This window comes from Leucopleurus acutus (assembly GCF_964270905.1).
Source record: "Leucopleurus acutus genome assembly, chromosome: 2".
Classification (NCBI taxonomy): domain Eukaryota; kingdom Metazoa; phylum Chordata; class Mammalia; order Artiodactyla; family Delphinidae; genus Leucopleurus; species Leucopleurus acutus.
In genome coordinates this window covers 57,512,944-57,535,664 of record NC_139143.1, presented here as the reverse complement: position 1 = coordinate 57,535,664, position 22,721 = coordinate 57,512,944, and the positions used below count along the sequence as shown (strand labels likewise).

Genomic DNA, 22,721 nt, shown 5'->3' with positions numbered 1-22,721 from the left:
CTGGGATGTGGGTTTCTCGAGAGCCCAGTTCAGGTTACATAGGAAGCAAAAAGAAAACTCAAGAGAAGTCACCACAGTGTCATTCCTCAATTCTCTAGGTCCCCAATCTGCCTTTCACAGTTGGGTTTTTACCTGTACTTAGGAGGAAGAATAGGGAGAAATGAGTCTTGCCTGGAACTGAAGACCCCTTACCTAAGATTTAAAGGAATGGCTAATAATAATCTTAAACACATTCTTTCAGATAATAAAGAAGGAATATTTCCCTTCTAGTTTTATGAGGCTAGTATAACTGATAACAAAACCTGATAGGAACACTACAATGAAAGCAAATTACAGGTCAATCAGTATTCCTTATGGTTACAGATGCAAAAACTCTAAATAAGATATTACCAAACTAAAACCAGCAAGTGAGATTTATTCTAAGAAAGCAAGGCTAGTTTAACAATTAGAAATGGATCACTACCCTGGTGGCACAGTGGTTAAGAATACGCCTGCCAATGCAGGGGACACAGGTTCGAGCCCTGGTCCGGGAAGATCCCATATGCCGCGGAGCAACCAAGCTCATACACCACAACTACTGAGCCTGAGCTCTACAGCCCACGAGCCACAACTATGGAGCCTGTGTGCCACAAATGCTGAAGCCCACAACAAGAGAGGCCACTGCAATGAGAAGCCCATGGACCACAAAGAAGAGTATCCCCCACTCGCCGCAAGTAGAGAAAGCCTACGCACAGCAATGAAGACCCAATGCAGCCATAAATAACTTAATTAATTAATTTTTTTAAATGGATCAATCCCAACATCATTCTTTTTTTTTTTTTTGCGGTATGCAGGCCTCTCACTGTTGTGGTCTCTCCTGTTGCGGAGCACAGGCTCTGGACACGCAGGCTCAGCGGCCATGGCTCACAGGCCTAGCCGCTCCGCGGCATGTGGGATCTTCCTGGACCGAGGCACGAACCTGTGTCCCCTGCATCGGCAGGCGGACTCTCAACCACTGCGCCACCAGGGAAGCCCCCAACATCATTCTTAATGGTGAAAGACTGAATACTTTTCCTATAAGACCAGGAACAAGACAAGGATGTCTGCTCTTGCTACTTCTATGCAACATTTTATTGAAGGTTTTAGATAAGGCAAGTACGCCAGAAAATGAAATAAAAGGCATTCAGATACCTTTATTTGTAGATGACATAATCACGTATATAGAACACCCCCCACACAACCTATTAGAAATATGAGTTCAACAAGAATGCAGGATACAAGATCAACACAAAAAACTCAATTGTATTTCCATATACTAACAATTAACAATCACAAAAGAAATTAAGAAAACAATTCTATTTAAAATAGAGGTATAAAGAATAAAATACTTAGGAATAAATTTAACAAAAGAAGTGTAAGACTTGTGCACTAAAAACTACAAAGCACTGAAAGAAATAAAATAAGATCTAAATGAATGGGGAGACACTTCATGTTCATGAATTAGAAGACTTAAAATCTTAAAATGGCACTACTCTCCAAATTGATCTACAAATTCAATGTAATCCCTATCAAAATCTCAGCTGCCTTTATTTTTTTGTGGAAATGAACAAGTTGATTATAAAATTCAAATGGAAATTCAAGGGACCCAGAATAGCCAAAACAATCTTGGAAAAAGAAAAAAAGAACGAAGCTGGAGAACTCACACATCTCAGTTTCAAAACTTACTACAAAGCTATAGTAATCAACACAGTGTGGTACAGGCTTAAGGGTAGAGATATCAATCAATGGAACAGAATTGAAAATCTGGAAATAAACCCTCACATTTATGGTCAATTGATTTTTGACAAGGGTACTACAACAATTCAATGGGGGAAAGAATAGTCTTTTCAATAAATGATGCTGAAACAACTGGATATCCATATTTAAAAGAATGAAGTCAGACTCCTATCTCACATCATACACAATTAATTCAAAATGAATCAAAGACCTAAACATAAGAGATAACACTATAAAGCTAATAGACGAAAAAGGCTTAATCACTATGATCTCTGATTAGGCAATCGTTTCTTAGAAACACCACCAAAAACACAAACAACAAAATTAAAAAATAGATAAATTAGGTTTTATCAAAATTAAAAATTTTTGTGTTTCAAAGGACACTATCAAGCAAGTGAAAAGACAATCCACTGAATGGAAGAACATATTTATAAATCGTGTATATATGTATATATATGTGTGTATACACACACACACACACTTTTTTTTTTTGCCGCACCGCATGGCACACAGGGATCCTAGTTCCCCAACCAGGGATCAACCCTGACCCCTGAAATGGAAGTGCAGAGTCCTAACCACTGGACCACCAGGGAATTCCCTATAAATCATATATTTTGTAAGGGATTTACACTCAAAATATGTAACTCTTACAACTCAATAATAAAGAGACAAATAATTCAATTTTTAAAATGGGCATAGGCACTGTTAGTAACTGTTTGCTCTAGTTGTTCAAGGTACAGAGACCCTTAAGGAATTAGATGAATCCATGAAACTACCCTAGTCCCTGTTCTTTGACGGAGGGTGGGGGGTGTCTCTCCTAATGGTGGGTAGGGAATTTAGGGAGGTTTTTTAAAAATGCCAAGAGCAAAATAAAAGGTCTGACTCAGTTAGTCTTCATCATCCCACTACTAATACCATCACCTAAGCACAGCTTCCAACCTACTCCCTTGTATTCACACCTTTTAGGCATCTGTTGTGACATATTTTCCCTCTGAGGTCACCAATGGTAGTCCTCAAAGCTGATTTCACCCAGGTAAATATATCAGACAGATGAAAGGATGGTAACATGAGTCACAAATGATGATTTGCCTCAAAAGGCTGGCCCTGAGTCCATTACATCCCTCAACAGATTTTGCTTCTAGAGAACCTTACTGTGCTTCCTATGTCTTTTTCTTCCCCCACCCAATTAAAAATAAAATGGGCACAGGATCTGAATAGACATTTACCTAAAGAACATATAAAGGGACTTCCCTGGTGGTACAGTGGTTAAGAACCCGCCTGCCAATGCAGGGGACATGGGTTCTAGCTCTGGTCTGGGAAGATCCCACATGCTGTGGAGCAGCTAAGCCCGTGCACCACAACTACTGAGTCTACGCTCGAAAGCCCGCGAGCCACAACTACTGAGCCCATGCGCCGCAGAAGCCTGCAGGCTCTAGGGCCCACGTGCTGCAACTACTGAGCCCGTGTGCTGCAACTACTGAAGCCCATGCTCCGCAACAAGAGAAGCGACTGCAATGAGAAGCCTGCGTACCACAACAAAGAGTAGCCCCTGCTTGCCGCAACTAGAGAAAGCCTGCACGCAGCAATGAAGACCCCATGCAGGCAAAAATAAATTTAAAAAATAAATAAATTTATAAATAAATTTATAAATAATCATGAATCATATACTATTAAAAAAAAGAACATATAAAAATGGTCAGTAAGCACATGAAAAGATGCTCAACATCATTAACCACAGGGGAAATGAAATTCAAAACCACGATGAGATATGCTAGGATGGGTGTAATCAAAAAGACTGATAATAACAAATGTTGACAAGGATGTTGAGAAACTGGAACTCTCATACATTGCTGGTGGGAATGTAAAATAGGGAAGCCTCTTTGAAAAACCATAGCATTCCCCAAAAGGTTAAACACAGTTATCTTACCACCCAGCAATTCTACTCCTAAGTATATACACAAGAGGAATGGAAATATATGTGTATATGTCCATGTTCAAGAATGTTCACAGGCACTTTATTCATAGTAGCCTAAAACTGAAGGGACAGAAAAAAGCCCCTAAAAACTAAATATCCATCAACAGGAGAATGGATATATTGTGGTATATGCATACAATGAAATGTTACACAGCAATACAAATAAAGGAACAAATGAAATACGTAACAACCTGGATGACTCGTACAACTGTTTTATTGAGCATAATAAGCCTGATCCAAAAGAATATTATTATGATATTCTAAACACCTGAATTTCAAGAAGAGACAGAACTGATGATGATGGAAGTCAGAATAACAGTTACCTCAGAGCGGGGGTGGAAGGATTGATAGTGACAGGAAGTAGCTTATGAAAAAAAACCTGCAAGGGGTTCTGGAAGTATTCTAATTTGATATAGATGGCAGTTGCACAGATACACACACACACATATATAACGCATTTGGTTGTATACTTAATTTTTTGTACTATATGTACCTCACTGAATGTATTTTATATCTCAGTATTTTAGATAATTAAGAAAAACTACTCTGTGTGCAATAATGTACCAACTATCTTTAAAATATGTTATATACATGTAAGCAGAAAAAATAAAGATGAGAAGGAAATGTACTCAAATTTTACAGAGGAGAGGATAAGGGCTTGGGCTTTGGAATCAGAACATGTTCAAGTCTAAACTTTGTCACTTACTAACTCTATGCCTTCTGTTTCTTTATCATGAAAATGCAAATAATACACCTACGTTATCAGATTAATGTGATGACTATACATAAGATGCTTGGTACATGGCAAATACTAAAAAACTGTTTTATATCCTACCCCCCCCCAACACGCACACAACAGAATTACAGATGGTTTTATTTACTGCTTTATATACTTTTCTCTTGCCGCCGCCCCCCCAACCCATGATAGAGAACTGTGAATTCAAATCTACAGAGTTTGGAATTCATTCTATAAGCAGGGAAGTCATTAAAGAGTTTTGAACAGGTCAGTGACACAATAAACAGCAGTCTTGGGAAGGCTCTACTGGCAGCAATATGCCTGGTGAACTTGGGGAAGAGCAGACCCGGCCAAAGAACAGTAGGCTAGCCCTGAGGTAGAGGAGCTGCTGTCATCATTTTAAGCCCCACAACACCCTGGAGTAATCTAGAATTCTCATTATCCCCATTCTTTTTTTTTAAAATATATATTTCCTACTTATTTCATAAAACTATATCTGCATATAGCATTTCTTCTTTTCAGATTCTTTCATTTCACAAGTATTCTTTACTAAAACTGAGCTATAACTGACGTATAACATCATATTGGTTTCAGGTATACAACACCATGATTCGATATCTGTATATATTACAAAATGGTCACTGCAATAAATCTAGTTAAATCTCATGTTTTTTGAAATTTTCTATAACACACAGTCATGAAGGTATTCAGTGAGAGGGTATGTAGCTCTGTGCCATTATATAAACCGTAAGTTTATGTAATTTATGAATCACAAAGTCCTTAAACATTTCAGTAACACTCAAAATATTCTTCTTTGGAAGTGCTTAACACCCAGGACACACAGTGTAGACATCCAACACCACAGACGCTCCCACTTCTCCCCCAACCTCTCTTATTTCCTTAACACTACTTTACTATAAAGCTGAGAAGTCTAGCAATAAATCTAGCATTCGGATACTTTTAAATGTGCTTTTAGAGTGGTTTTAATCATTCTCCAGGACTTAAAGATCAAACTTACTCAAGAGGTCTGGCGGGGGTGGGGGTGGGGTGTGTATTTAACCCATATCCTAATCTCAAATGTAGTTAAGGACCTAACTTCCAGAGCTGAACTAAAAATCAATACCAAGCAGTGGAAAAGACAAAACTGTGTCCATAATACTGCCAGATAACAAATGAAATCTATAAAGGATCTTTCTCAGAAATAAAATTAAAAGATCCAATTCCATCAGAGTCACAGAATGCAGAAACTGCAGTGCAATAAAAGTATATATGAGATATACTGAAAGGTAAAAATGACAGGAAAACACAGAGTAGACGTTGACATATCTTTAATTACTACTCCGTTTCAGGCTAATGGTAAAAATTAGTCTTCAGATACTTGATAACATCAGCCTGTCTCTGCTGGGTTAGTACCAAGATCTGTGGCCAAGCAAATACTTCTAATAAAATTGATTTTCCTTTTTGGCAACCAATAGGCCAGTCAATAATAATGTTGTTTCAGAAAGACTGAGTCATGAGGGAGATGAACATTTCCTTCCATTTATTATGTTTGTATTGTTTATATTTGAAAAGAGTTTTCAATAAGGAAACCTAAGAAGAAATTACAAGGGGAAAGCTATTCTGAGAGTTAATCTCCAAAAGCCCTCTGATTTGGAAGCATGTTAGCAACCCAAACTGACAAAGCCAAAAGCATTCCCTTAACTGAAGCTAGATCACATGGATTAGGACTGTCAATAATAAAGGAAAAGGCGCAACACAGAGTGGTCATATGAAAACAAACAGGGCAAGGAAAACACTGGCCAGGCATATAGTCCCAACTGATCCATCCTTAAAACCTACGTGGAACTTTTACTTTGCATTAAAGTTTAGTGTTAGGTAAAGAGCATTCTATAAAGCCACGTACAGCAGTTTTTTGTATTGTTTGTCTTATAACACTCAAATAGGATACAAGAAATCCACAGGCAAAAACTTCAGGCTGAGCCTAGACTAGGGACACTTCCCTCTAAAATACTACCCCTGACAATGCAAACCAAATAAAAGTCATGAGTGCACCAATAAGTTTTTGTTTGTTTTTTAACTTAGTGTTGGTGGTGACTGGGGGAAGTGAGGGTTGGAAAGATGATTTTAAAGTTCACAAAGAAAAATAAACAAGCAAAAATAATAGAGAATATTCTGAATAAGTAATTAAGTAATCTATCCTGCCAGGTATTAAAACATATTTTGAAGCTACAATACTTAAAACAGCATAGCACAAGTATATGAACAGAAAAACAGAGCAATAGAACAGCCGAGAAACACAGTGAAATATGTAGATGAAGTAAGACTATAAAAACAAGACACTTCAAATCAGTAGAGAAAAGATTATTCAATAAACATTATTGGAACAACCAGCTAATCATCTAGACAAAAGCAAAGCTGGCAACATCTGGACAAAAATAAAATTCCTATTGCATACATATGACACAAATTAATTCTAGATGGATCACAGAAACCATGAAATGATGAAAGTACTAGAAGAAAAGTTTTAATAATAATTATAACACAATGAAAATGCTAATATTCCTTAAAACATCAAAGTTCTGAAACAAGGATAGGAGAAAGATTTAAAGTTAGTCTTTTGCATTTTTTGAGTTTTCTTTCCTTTGTATATATACAAACTACTAAAAAAAAAAATCAGTGAAATATATATGGCTTAAGGTTATGAGTTTGACCTATGACTCGAAGCTAGGGAACTGGCCCAAGAAGAATGCACACATGTCTAACGGGGAAAGAAGTATTTATTCTAATAAAATAACAAGGATACCCCAAAGGTTCTGGTAAATGCTTTGGTCTTTTCTGGTTGTCATGATATATTTTTTCTAACATTTTGTCAACTTCTTTATAAGCTGATATTCCTTTGTTCAATATTTACTGAGCACTGACTCTATGTCAGACATACGAGGCACTGGTCATACAACCATACTCTGGTACCTGTATACGGTGGTGCTGAGGACAGACATGTAAACAGTGAATTACAAAACAAGCAGTGAATTACAAAACAATTACAAACAATTACAAAACACTGTGGTCGCTCTTTGATGAGCTTAAGAACAGGGAGCTATATAAGTGGGGGTGTCTATCTGGTCAGAGTGAAGGAAGGCTTCCTGGAGGAAATGATGTGTAAACTGAGGCCTAGGAGGGAGAACAAAGGAGACAGAAAACAGTATCTAAGAAGACCAACAGGAGGACCTTCTAAACAGCAGAGGAGTTAGATGTGGAGATCACCTTCCTCCTCACAAATACATCAAAAATACATCTACATGTGGAACAACTCCTAGAGAACACCTACTGAATGCTGGCAGGAGGCCTAAGACTTCCCAATAGGCAAGAACTCCCCACGTACCTGGGTAGGGCAAAAGAAAAAAGAAAAAACAGAGACAAAAGAATAGGGACAGGACCTGCAACTCTGGGAGGGAGCTGTGAAGGAGGAAATGCTTCCACACACTAGGAAGCCCCTTCACTGGTGGAGACGGGGAGTGGGTGGGGGGGAAGCTTCGGAGCCATGGAGGAGAGCACAGCAAGAGGGGTACAGAGGGCAAAGCGGAGAGATTCCCGCACAGAGGATGGGTGCCGACCAGCACTCACCAGCCCGAGAGGCTTGTCTGCTCATAAGCCGGGGCGGGCAGGGGCTGGGAGCTGAGGCTTGGGCTTCAGAGGTCAGATACCAGGGTGAGGACTGGGATTGGCTGCGTGAACACAGCCTGAAAGGGGCTGATGCACCACAGCTGGCTGAGAGGGAGTTCGGGAAAAAATTCTGGACCTAAGAGGCAAGAGACCATTGTTTCAGGGTGCACGAGGAGAGGGGATTCAGAGCACTGCCTAAATGAGCTTCAGAGATGGGTGCAAGCCGTGGCTATCAGCGTGGACACCAGAGACGGGCATGAAATGCTAAGGCTGCTGCTGCAGCCACCAAGAGGCCTGTGTGCAAGCACAGGTCACTATCCACACCTCCCCACCTGGGAACTGTGCATCCCGTCACGGCCAGGGTCCCGTGATCCAGGGACAACTTCCCCAGGAGAACACACGGCACACCTCAGGCTGTGGCAATGTCCCACCAGCCTCTGCCACTGCAGGCTCACCCCGTATTCTGTACCCCTCCCTCACCCAGGCCTGAGTGAGCCAGAGCCCCCTAATCAGCTTCTCCTTTAACCCCCGCCTTTCTGGGTGAAGAAAGAGACACCCTCAGGCAACCTACATGCAGAGGCAGGGCCAAAACCAAAGCTGAACCCCAGGAGCTGTGCGAACAAAGAAGAGAAAGGGAAATCTCTCCCAGCAGCCTCAGGAGCAGCAAATTAAATCTCCACAATCAACCTGATCTCCCTGCATCTGTGGAACACTTGAATAGACAATGATCATCCCAAAATTGAGGCAGCGGACTTTGGGAGCAACTGCAGACTTGGGGTTTGCTGTGTGAGACTGACTACTTTCTGATTTATATGTTTATCTTAGTTTAGTTTTTAGTGCTTGTTATCATTGGTGGATTTGTTTATTGGTTTGGTTGCTCTCTTTTTTTAATTACTTTTTTATTTTTTAATAATTAAAAAAAAATTTTATTTTAATACCTTTATTTTATTTTTTTCTCCCTTTTCTTCTGAGCCATGTGTCTGACAGGATCTCAGTGCTCCAGCTGGGTGTCAGGTCTCAGCCTCGGAAGTGGGAGAGCCAAGTTCAGGACACTGGACCACCAGAGACCTCCTGGCCCCATGTAATATCAATCGGCGAGAGCTGTCCCAGAGATTTCCACCTCAACGCTAAGACCCAGCTCCACTCAACGACCAGCAAGCTCCAGTGCTGGACACCCCATGCCAAACAACTAGCAAGACAGGAACACAACCCCAAACATTAGCAGAGAGGCTGCCTAAAATCATAGTAAGTTCACAGACACCCCAAAACACACCACAGAACTCAGTCCTGCCCACCAGAAAGAAAAGATCCAGCCTCATCCACCAAAACACGGGCACTAGTCCCCTCCACCAGGAAGCCTACACAACCCACTGAACCAACCTTACCTACTGGGGTCAGACACCAAAAACAATGGGAACTACAAACCTGCAGCCTGCGAAAAGGAGACCCCAAACACAGTAAGTTAAGCAAAATGGGAAGACAGAGAAATATGCAGCAGATGAAGGAGCAAGGTAAAAACCCACCAGACCAAACAAATGAAGAGGAAACAGGCAGTCTACCTGAAAAAGAATTCAGAGTAATGACAGTAAACATAATCCAAAATCTTGGAAATAGAATGGAGAAAATACAAGAAACGTTTAAAAAGGATATAGAAGAACTAAAGAGCAAACAAACAATGATGAACAACATAATAAATGAAATTAAAAATTCTCTAGAAGGAATCAATAGCAGAATAACTGAGGCAGAAAAACGGATAAGTGACCTTGAAGATAAAATAGTGGAAATAACTACCACAGAGCAGAATAAAGAAAAAAGAATGAAAAGAATTGAGGACAGTCTCAGATACCTCTGGGACAACATTAAACGCACCAACATTCGAATTATAGGGGTCCCAGAAGAAAAGACAAAGAAAGGGACTGAGAAAACATTTGAAGAGATTAGAGTTGAAAACTTCCCTAATATAGGAAAGGAAATAGTCAATCAAGTCAAGGAAGCAGAGAGTCCCATACAGGATAAATCCAAGGAGAAACACGCCAAGACACATATTAATCAAACTGTCAAAAATTAAATACAAAGAAAAAATATTAAAGTGAACAAATGACACACAAGGGAAAAGTAACAAGGGAAAAGTAACAAATGACACACAAGGGAATCCCCTTAAGGTTAACAGCTGATGCTTCAGCACAAACTCTGCAAGCCAGAAAGGAGTGGCATGACATATTTAAAATGATGAAAGGGAAAAACCTACAACCAAGATTACTCTACCCAGCTAGAATCTCACTCAGATTTGACAGAGAAATTAAAACCTTTACAGACAAGCAAAAGCTCAGAGAATTCAGCACCACCAAACCAGCTTTACAACAAACGCTAAAGGAACTTCTCTAGGCAGGAAACACAAGAGAAGGAAAGGACCTACAATAACAAACCCAAAACAATTAGGAAAATGGTAAAAGGAACATACATATTGATAATTACCTTAAATATAAATGGTTTAATGCTCCAACTGAAAGACCCAAACAGGCTGAATGGATACAAAAACAAGACCCATATATATGCTGTCTACAAGAGACCCACTTCAACCTAGGGACACACACAGACTGAAAGTGAAGGGATGGAAAAAGATTCCATGCAAATGGAAATCAAAAGAAAGCTGGAGTACCAATTCTTATATCAGACAAAATGCACTTTAAAAACTATTACAGGAGACAAAGAAGGACACTAAATAATGATCAAGGGATCAATCCAAGAAAAAAATGTAACAGTTGTAAATATTTATGCACCCAACATAAGAGCACCTCAATACGTAAGGCAAAAAATGCTAACAGCCACAAAAGGGGAAATCAAGAGTAACACAATAATAGCAGGGACTTTAACACCCCACTTTCACCAATGGACAGATCAACCAAAATGAAAATTAATAAGGAAACACAAGCTTTAAATGACACATTAAACAAGATGGACCTAACTGATATTTATAGGACATTCCATTAAAAACAACAGAATACACTTTTTTCTTAAGTGCTCATGAAACATTTTCCAGGATAGGTCATATCTTGGGTCACAAATCAAGCCTTGGTAAATTTAAGAAAACTGAAATCGTATCAAGTATCTTTCCCGACCACAACACTATGAGCCTAGATATCAGTTACAGAAAAAAAAATGTTAAAAAAATAGAGGGGCTTCCCTGGAGGCGCACTGGTTGAGAGTCCGCCTGCTGATGCAGGGGACACGGGTTCGTGCCCCAGTCCGGGAAGATCCCACATGCCGTACAGCGACTGGGCCCGTGGGCCATGGCCACTGGGCCGGTGCGACCGGAGCCTGTGCTCCGCAACGGGAGGGGCTGCAGCAGTGAGAGGCCCGCGTACCGCAAAAAAAAAAAAAAAATACAAACACATGGAGGCTAAACAACATGCTACTAAATAACCAAGAGATCACTGAAGAAATCAAAGAGGAAATCAAAAAATACCTAGAAACAAATGACAATGAAAACACGATGACCCAAAACCTATGGGATGCAGCAAAAGCAGTTCTAAGAGGGAAGTTCATAGCAATACAATCCTACCTCAATAAACAAGAAAAATCTCAAACAACCTAACCTTACACCTAAAGCAATTAGAGAAAGAAGACCAAAAAATCCCCAAAGTTAGCAGAAGGAAAGAAATCATAAAGATCAGATCAGAAATAAATGAAAGAGAAATGTAGGCAATGATAGCAAAGATCAATAAAACTAAAAGCTGGTTCTTTGAGAAGATAAACAAAATTGATAAACCATTAGCCAGATGCATGAAGTGAAAAAGGGAGAAGACAAATCAACAGAATTAGAAATGAAAAAGGAGAAGTAACAACTGACACTGCAGAAATACAAAGGACCATGAGAGATTACTAAAAGCATCTATATGCCAATAAAATGGACAATCTGGAAGAAATGGACATATTAGTAGAAAAGCACAACCTTCCAGGACTGAACCCAGAAGAAGAACTAGAAAATGTAAACAGACCAATCAGAAGCACTGAAATTGAAACTGTGATTAAAAATCTTCCAACAAACAAAAGCCCAGGACCAGATGACTTCACAGGCGAATTCTATCAAACATTCACAAAAGAGTTAAGACCTATTCTTCTCAAACTCTTCCAAAATATAGCAGAGGGAGGAACACTCCCAAATTCCTTCTACGAGGTCACCATCATCCTGATACCAAAACCAGACAAAGATATTACAAAAACAGAAGACTACAGACCAGTATCACTAATGAACATAGATGTGAAAATCCTCAACAAAATACTAGCAAACAGAATACAGAAGCACATTAAAAGGATCATATACCATGATAAAGTGGGGGTTATCCCAGGAATGCAAGGATTCTTGAATATATGCAAATCAATCAATGTGATACACCATATTAACAAACTGAAGAATAAAAACCATATGATAATCTCAACAGATGCAGAAAAAGCTTTCAAAAAATTCAACACCCATTTATGATAAAAACTCTCCAAAAGTAGGCATAGAGGGAACTAACCTCAACATTTTATAAAGGCCATATATGACAAACCCACAGCCAACATCGCTCTCAATGGTGAAAAACTGAAACCATTTCCACTCACATCAGGAAGAAGACAAGGCTGCCCATTCTCACCACTATTATTCAACATAGTTTTAGAAGTTTTAGCCACAGCAATCAGAGACAAAAAAGAAATAAAAGGAATCCAAATCAGAAAAGAAGACGTGAAACTGTCACTGTTTGCAGATGACATAATACTATACATAGAGAATCCTAAAGATGCTACCAGAAAACTACTAGAGCTAATCAATGAATCTGGTAAAGTAGCAGGATACAAAATTAATGCACAGATATCTCTTGCATTCCTATACACTAGTGATGAAAAAACTGGAACTGAAATTAAGGAAACACTCCCACTTACCACTGCAACAAAAAGAATAAAAAACCTAGGAATAAACCTACCTAAACAGACAAAAGATCTGTATGCAGAAAACTATAAGATACTGATGAAAGAAATTAAAGATGATACCAACAGATGGAGAGATATACCATGTTCTTGGATTGGAAGAATCAACATTGTGAAAATGACTATACTACCCAAAGCAATCTACAGATTTAATGCAATCACTATCAAACTACCAATGGCATTTTTCAGAGAACTAGAACAAAAAATGTCACAATTTGTATGGAAACATAAATGACCTCGAACAGCCAAAGCAATCTTGAGAAAGAAAAACGGAGCTGGAGGAATCAGGCTCCCTGACTTTAGACTATACTACAAAGCTACAGTAATCAAGACAGTATGGTACTGGCACAAAAACAGAAATATAGGTCAATGGAACAGGATAGAAAGCCCAGAGATAAACCCACGCACATATGGTCACGTTATCTTTGATAAAGGAGGCAAGAATATATAATGGAGAAAAGACAGCCTCTTGAATAAGTGGTGCTGGGAAAACTGGATAGCTACATGTAAAAGAATGAAATTAGAACACTCCCTAACAGTGTACACAAAAATAAACTCAAAATGGATTAAAGACCTAATGTAAGGCCAGACACTATAAAACTCTTAGAGGAAAACATAGGTAGAACACTCTGTGACATATATCACAGCAAGATCCTTTTTGACCCACCTCCTAGAGAAATGGAAGTAAAAACAAAAATAAACAAATGGGACCTAATGAAACTTAAAAGCTTTCGACAGCAAAGGAAACCATAAACAAGACGAAAAGACAACCCTCAGAATGGGAGAAAATATTTGCAAATGAAGCAACTGACAAAGGATTAATCTCCAAAATATACAAGCAGCTCATGCAGCTCAATATCAAAAAAACAAACAACCCAATGCCAAAATAGGCAGAAGACCTAAATATACATTTCTTCCAAGAAGATATACAGACTGTCAACAAACACATAAAAGGATGCTCAACATCACTAATTAATAGAGAAATGCAAATCAGAACTACAATGAGGTATCACCTCACACCAGTCAGAATGGCCATCATCAAAAAAATCTATAAACAATAAATGCTGCAGAGGTTGTGGAGAAAAGGGAACACTCTTGCACTGTTAGTGGGAATGTAAATTGATACTGTTAGTGGGAATGTAAATTGATACTGTTCTCTATGGAGAACAGTATGGAGGTTCCTTAAAAAACTAAAAATAGAACTACCATATCACCCAGCAATCCCACTACTGTGCTTATACCCTGAGAAAACCATAATTCAAAAAAAGTCATGTACCAAAATGTTCATTGCAGTACTATTTACAATAGCCAGGACATGGAAGCAACCTAAGTGTCCACTGACAGATGAATGGGTAAAGAAGATGTGGCTCATATATACAATGGAATACTACTCAGCCATAAAAAGAAACAAAATTGAGTTATTTGTAGTGAGGTGGATGGACTAGAGTCTGTCATACAGAATGAAGTAAGTCAGAAAGAGAAAAACAAATACTGTATGCTAACAGATATATATGGAATCTAAAAAGGTTCTGAAGAACCTAGGGGCAGGACAGGAATAAAGATGCAGGAGTAGAAAATAGACTTGAGGACACGGGAAGGGGAAGGATAAGCCGGGACGAAGTGAGAGAATGGCACTGACATATATACACTACGAAATGTAAAATACATAGCTAGTGGGAAGCAGCTGCATAGAACAGGGAGATCAGGTTGGTGCTTTGTGACCATCTAGAAGGGTGAGATAGGGAGGGTGGGAGGGAGGCTGAAGAGGGAGGGGATATGGGGATATATGTATACATATAGCTGACTCACTTTGTTATACAGCAGAAACTAACACAACAATGTAAAGCAATTACACTCCTATAAAGATGTTCAAAAAAAAAAGGCGGCCAACAGGTGAGCAGCATGTCAAGTTCTTCAGAACCAGTGGAACTCAGCATACCATAAGCTAGGAGTGTGCTGAGAAATAAGTGGAGAGGTAAGCAAGGTCCAGATCATGAAGGGTTTTATAGGGCAAATTAAATTTAGATTTTACCTTAGAATAATAAAAGTAAACAAGAGAACATTTGAAAATTAGCATTTCATTCTTTTTTTCCCTAATTTATTTATTTTTGGCTGTGTTGGGTCTTCATTGCAGTGCGTGGACTTCTCATTGCAGTGGCTTCTCTAGTTGCAGAGCATGGGCTCTAGGCGCACGAGCTTCAGTAGTTGTGGCTCGCGGGCTCTAGAGCGCAGGCTCAGTAGTTGCGGCGCACGGGCTCAGTTGCTCCGCGGCATGTGGGATCTTCCCGGACCAGGGCTCGAACCCGTGTCCGCTGCATTGGCAGGCGGATTCTCAACCTCTGCGCCACCAGGGAAGCCCCTGAAAATTAGCATTTTAGAAAGAATCTCCAGATGAAAAGTGGGAAATGTATCGAAGGACATCAAGATTAGAAGCAGGGATATAGTTGAGAGCTGCTGAAATAATTTAATAAGCTTAAACTAGTGTGTTGGCAATGCTGAAATAGAGAAGTGGATAGATTTGAGGTACACTTAGCAGGCAGAACCTATAGGACTTCAGTGGGTGTGAAAATGAGAGAAGAATAAAGGAGGAGTCCTGGAGTAGTGGGTGGATGCTGATGCCAATTACGGGGGGGCGGGGGCGGTGGCTGTTGAGAGATGGTAAGTTCAGTGTTAGACACTGTGCATTTGAAGTGTCTGAGGGGTGTCCAAGAAATATATGTTGCTGCAGCTACTGGCTGAGAGACAGGTTGGAGATAAAGAGGTCTTCTATTTTGTCTGTGAAATAAGGGAAAATGTGAGAGTAAGAAAGACCGTAAGACTTGCCAGTCAAAATTAAAGATGGATACCATGATTTATGATAATATCCAGGCTGAGTAATTTTTTTTTCTAGCTTTGCCCAGACCCAGAGTGTAGATGTATAGAAGGCAGGCAACTGTAATCAGAATTAGCGTTTTGCCAGGTGAAAAACAGGGAATGGAAATGAAGATGAGGATAATTGCATGAGAGTGGACAAAATGAACTAAAATGGGAGAAGGCAGATCAGTCAAGGGACTCAGAATTTCCATAAAGTCAAATAAGAGATTTAGAGTGAAATGAATTGGAGAGTACAATTAGAACTGAAAATTTCAGACTTGATGAAAAGTTCAGGGTGAGCCCAGGAGGCCGAGGGGACTAAAGTGGAAGGGATATGCCAACAAATATTATGTAAAGGAAAAGTGTTTTGTATCTATCTTTAGTATAATTTATACTAAATTAAAAAGCAAACTCCTAAATAAGACAAGGATGCCCACTTTTACTACTTTTATTCAACACAGTACTAGAAGGTCTAGTCAGAGCAGTTAGGCAAGAAGATGAAATAAAAGGCATCCAAGTTGGAAAGGAAGAAGTACAATTATCTCTGTTCATAGAGAACATATCTTATATGTAGAAAACCCTTAAGATTCCACAAAAAGCTGTTAGAACTAATAAGCAAATTCAGCCAAGTTGCAGGATAAAGAATCAACGCACAAAAATCACTTGCATTTCTAAACACTAACAATGAATAATCAAAGAAAGAAATTTAGAAAATAGCTTCATTTACAATAGTGTCAAAAAAGAATAAAATACTCAGGAATAAACTAAACCAAGGAGGCAAACGTACTGTATACTGAAAATTATAAAACAATGCTGAAAGAAATTAGAGACACAAAAAAAGGCCATTCCATGGATTGGAAGACTTACCATTGTTAAGATGACAATACAGGTATCTCTTGCTTTTCAAAAGTCTGCTTTATGCCACTTCACTTTTACTAAAGACCTACATTAGTACCTGTTTTTGCTAACCGAAAGAAATCTGAAGACGATTTTTGCTTTTACAAAAAAAGGTGAAAAGAAAAACCAGCGCTCGCCCTTTGTTTTGCAGCTGGCTATTGTAGAGGCAGCGCGCACCCTGAGCACTAAGAGCGGCACCATCTAGCTCCTTCTCCAGGAACTACACTGTGCATCTCAGCACGAAGCCACCATAACTTTTAACTGTGTGAGCATCTGTGCGTTATCTCAGTTTACTTTGTGCGTTCGTTAGCAAGATGTGTCCTAAGCTAATTGCTTCTTTGCTTTACATCATTTTGGCTTACAAAAGGTTTCGTAGGAATGATTTACTTTCAGAGAGCAAGGGAAACCTGTACTCCCCAAATCGATCTATAGATTCAATGCAACCTCCATCAAAACCCCAATGACTTTTTCGTAGAATTAGAAAAATCCATCCTAAAATTCATATGGAAACTTAAGGGACCCAGAATAGCCAAAACCACCTTGAAAAAGAAAAACAAGTTGGAAGTCTCACACTTCCTGATTTCAAAAATTACTACAAAGCTACAGTAATCAAACCAGGGTAGTAGTGGCATAAAGACAGACATATAGACCAATGGAATAGAACAGAGATCCCAAACTCTTGCATATATGGTCAAGTGATTTTTGACAAGGGGTGTCAGGACCATTCAGTGAAGAAAAGACAGCCTTTCAATAAATGGCGCTGGGAAAACTGAATATCCACATGCAAAAAAATGAAGCTGGACCCTTACGTTACCTTTTACTTGGGTCAAAAAACAAAGTTAAAATTATAAAGCTCTTAAAGAAAACCTGGGAAAAAGCTTCATGGCATGGCATTTTGCAATGATTTCTTGGATATGACACCAAAAACACAGGCAACAAAAGGAAAAATACATAAGTTGAACTTCATCAAAATTTTAAACTATCGTGCATCAAAGGACACTATTATCAGCAGAGTGAAAAAAAACCCAAAGAATGGGAGAAAATATTTGTAAACCATGCATCTGATAAGGGGGTGATATCTAGACTATATAAAGACTTCTTACAGCTTAACAACAAAAAAAACCCAAACAACCCAATTAAAGAATGGGCAAAGGACATGAATAGACATTTCTCCAAAGAAGATACACACATGGCCAAAACTGATTGTTCAACATTAATAATGTTCAACATCATTAATCATTATGGAAGTGAAATTAAAACCACAATGAGACACCACTTCACACCCACCAGGATGGCTAATATCAGAAATACAGAAAATAACAAGTGTTGGTAAGGATTTGGAGAAACTGGAACAATTGTGCATTGTTGATGGGAAGGTAGAATGGTGCAGCCACTGTGGAAATGGTATGGTGATTCTTCAAAACATTAAACGAAGAATTACCATATGATCCAGCAATTCCACTTCTGGGTATATACTCAAAAGAAGTGAAAGCAAGGATTCAAACAGACATTTGTTACCCATATTCATAGAAGTATTAATTACAACAGCCAAAAGATGAAAGTCACCTAAGTGTCTGTAGATGGATATCTGGATAAACAAAATATGGTATACACATACAATGCAACATTATTTAGTTTTAAAAAGGAAAGAAATTCTGACACATGCTACATCAGGGACGAACCTTGAAGACATTATGCTAAGCGAAATAAGCCAGTCACAAAAGGACAAATATTGTATGATTCTACTTGTCTGAGGTATCTACAGTAGTCAAATTCATGAAGAGAGAAAGTAGAATGGTGGCTGCCAGGGGCTGAGGGGGTGCGGTGGGGAATGGGGAGCTAGTTATGAGTACAGAGTTTCAATTGGTGAAGATGAAAAGGTTCTAGAGATGAATGGTGGTGACGGTTAAACACCGTAAAAGTAGTTAATGCCACAGAACTGTACACTTAAAATGGTTAAAGTGGTAAATTTTATGTTATATATATTTTGCCACAGTCAAAAAAAAAAGAGAGAGAAAGAAAGAAAGAAAATTTCGGGGTAAATCTTAATGACCTTGGATTTGGCAAAGGTTTCTTAGGTATGATGCCAAAAGCACAACCAACAAAAGGAAATAGATACACTGGACTTCATCAAAATTAAAAACTTTACATGCACCAAAGGGCACTATTAAGAAAGTGAAAAGACAGCCCACGAAAAGGGAGAAGATATCTGCAAATCATACATCTGATAATGGTCTAATGTCCAGAATATATATAAAGAATTTTTAGATCTTAAATATAAAAGACAACTCAGTTTAAAAAGGGGTGAAACACTTAAATAGACATTTTTCCAAAGAAGACATATAAACTGTCAACAAGTACATGAAAAGATACTCAGCATCATTAGTCATTAGGGAAATGCAAATCAAATCCATACCATGATGAGATATCACTTCATGCCCATTAGAATGGCTAATGAACAGAAAAATAATGTGTATTGGCGAAGAAGTGGAAAAATTGGAACACTCGTGAATTGCTGGCGGGAATGTAAAATGGTGTAGCTCCTGTGGAAAAGTTTGGAGGTTCCTCAAAAAGTTAAACATCAAATTACCATATAACTTAAATTCTCCTCCTAGGTACAGAACCGAAAGAACTGAAAACAAGTGTTTAAACAAAAACATGTACACAAATTGTTCACCGCAATTATTCACAACTGCCAAAGGGTGGAAACAACCCAACTGCTCATCAACTGATGAATTGATAAAATGTGGTCTATCCATACAACGGAATATTATTTAGCCACAAAAAGGAATGAAGTACTGTTACATGTTACAACATGGATAATCCTTGAAAATATGCCAAAGTGAAAAGCCAGAAAAAAAGGCCACATATTTTATGACTCCATTTATATGAAATATCTAGAAGAGGCAAATCCACTGAGAAAGCAGATTAGTTGTTGCTAAAGTCTGGAGTGAGGGGGAAATAGGGAGTGACCGCTTAATGGGTACAAAGCGTACTTCTGGGGTGATGAAAATGCTGCAGGACAAGACAGTAGTGATGGTTGCACATTGTTAAATGCCACTCGACTGTACACTTTAAAATTGTTAATATGGTAAATTTTACTTTATGTGGATTTTACCCCAATTTTTTTAAAAAAGCTCCCTTTTCATCATTCTTACCTGACAGTTAATATCAGCTCTATGTTGTAGCAGGACTGTGACTAGTTCCTTATGTCCTCGATCACAAGCCCAATGGAGTAGAGCTCTGCCCTAAAAACACAGAAAAAGATAAATGAATTTGTTAATCCAGTGTGGGACCATATAAAAGATATAAGGTCTGAAGAAAGACAGAGTAATATGCAAAAATGTAGATTAACTATTCTAAGAATGATTGATATAAAATGTTCTATGGGAAAATCAGCAGACTGGAAATCAATAGAAAGTCTTGAGTTCTACTTCTGGAATCTGTTCTGTACTAGCCCAGTGACTTTCTTCAGCCTGAACAGCTTCCTCACCCACAGCGTGGGGGTAACACTAACAACAATAATACCAATAACATTTGTTGAATGAATGAGTTACAAAATAATGCTTTGTAAATTTTAAAGTACTCTATAAAGGTAAGAGATAGTTTTAAATTATGTCCACTTCTGGTGAAAAAAATCCTATGGATAAAAAAAATATAAGTACTTAAACCTAGGTAGAGATCATAATCTAAATGCAGTTTATCTAAATTTACTCAAGTTTATTCCTTAAAATGTAAGAAAATTTAATCACTTTGAAACTAAGCATTTCCCCTTCATATCCCAAATTTACACCCTGAAATATCCCCAAAACATTAGTAAAGTCTGCTAGTGTTTGTCTTCAAATGCTGACTGTGAAAGCCACTTGTAAAACAGAATAGATATTAACTGTCAGGAGACAAAAGTACTAAATATGAAACATTAATTTTAACTGTTGTCTACCAAGGATGAACGGTTACTCCCAATGTGTTAATTCTTTTCTCCACTGTCAGACATCTTGGTTTAGTTAATGAAAGGAGCCTACTCAGTCCAAAGAATAAACAAAACCCCCAAAGCTAAGGGCTTTTCTGAAGAAATGAGTGATGTATGGCTTAACACTACTTTTTTCAGGGTGGTAGTGATGTCATTTTTTAAAGAATGGAATGTTTTTCCAAATTAAGTTGAAATCCCTGCTTTATGTCATTTTAGAAAAGATTTAAGGAGATATAAGCTGGGACAAAGATGACTTTAAAGTAAAAAGCACTTTTCAAGAAAGCTTTTCTAAACTCACACACTTCACCTTACAGACTCTCTTCACATACCTATTAGTTCAACTAATCAAACCAGGAACTATTCTTGAAACAAACAAACAAAAAGTAAGACAACTTCTTCCTTACAAATTGTCCTTTTCTTTTTCTTTCATTTGCTCAATTTATTTTTACTTACCTGTGAATATCTGTTTTGCAATAGGCTTACACAAAATCCAAAGAGGAAGGGAAGCAAAAAATTTTAAAACGTGGGCAAATCATTCACAGTTTATTGTAACAGCAAAACTACTTTGCTCAGAGCCCACTAAACATTTTTTAAATGGAGACAATTCTAAAAGCCAAGTAAAAAATGTATTGTGGAGTAGAGAATAGAGTTGCCTATGTTAAATGTTCTCCAGCTCTAACGTGTACTGATTTAGTGTGACTAGAGCACTAATTTCAAAACCCTCTATACGAATAGATAGATATTCTAATTAGACTCTCAGAACTAATACCAATGTATAAAATATTTTATAGTTCAATGTAATTGTTTCACAGCTTTTACATTAAAATAATCAGATAAAATGTCAAAGTCTGTATCATTCTTAGTTCTAATTTTAACTGTACATTTTATGGCTATTATGTTAAATTATTAACAAGAATTACTACATAGTTAAAATGATGCCTGATAGACTTACACAGGGAACCTACCAGAAGTACCTAATAGTTAAGTAAGAAAACATAATATTAATATATCTAGTATTTTTACTACAAGATGTACAGATAATTTCTATTTCTCAACCAGATTCCTGATTTCTCCTTAGGTTTAACCCAATAGGGTTACATAGACTAATGCTAAATTATAAATCCTTAGCTGTTTCGGTGGGAAAGCAGACAAGCAACGCATTTTACTGTTAATGGGGAGTTATATTTTAAATTTCCCATATGTGGTGCCAAAAATTTACTTAGACGAAACACCTATGACTGGACCTCAGTAGTGATTTTCACTTTGGATATATTTTCTAGAAGGGTGGCACTTGTATAGCAATGTTTTAAGGAGGATGATGTGCTCTCAGACATTTACACTATGCTTTTTAACAGGTTTTCTGACCTGCAATGTAATTAATTTTTGTAACACATTATTTTAATGGTACGCTAATTAACCTTGAATTAGAATCAATTCTCTGATAATGACTTTCTGCAGAAGGGCTGAAGATAGCTACATTAAGACCACCTAATGATTAATATTTTTATGCAGCATTAAGAAGTTCAAAAACAAGAGCAGGATTAAACATACTTGTAAATAAGCACAGATAAAGTAAATCAGGCTTTGGAATTTTTGCCTTCAAATATCCTGCATTTAAATGAACAAAGATCAGCACAACCAGGTATCTGAATGTGATAACTCTTTACTTCTTCAAATTGTAGAGTTCCTGTAAACATACTCTAAGATTATTAGTTCAAGTAATAAATAACCAGTAATTTGCAGAGAAGATATCTGCATATCTATCTATCTATAGATATCTATCTATCTATAGATATCTGCATATCTATCTATAGATATCTATCTATCTACAGATATCTGCATATCTATCTATCCTCATAACCCCTACTGATAAAATCAGTAAATAAACACCTGTGGTTTCTCTC

General features: G+C 37.9%; 1 protein-coding gene across 3 annotated transcripts in view; it reads right to left on the bottom strand.

Annotated features, from left to right (window-relative positions):
• Nucleotides 1-22,721, bottom strand: part of ACBD6 (acyl-CoA binding domain containing 6) — a 229,155-nt gene that overhangs the window by 106,137 nt on the left and 100,297 nt on the right. For 2 of the 3 annotated variants that reach the window (XM_082834433.1, XR_014326024.1), the window contains one exon: nt 20,006-20,095. The exons of the other annotated variant lie outside the window; for it this stretch is intronic. In XM_082834433.1, the coding sequence (XP_082690559.1) occupies nt 20,006-20,095 (90 nt within the window). Of the gene's footprint in view, nt 1-20,005; nt 20,096-22,721 lie in introns of those variants that run through there. 3 annotated transcript variants of the gene reach the window in all.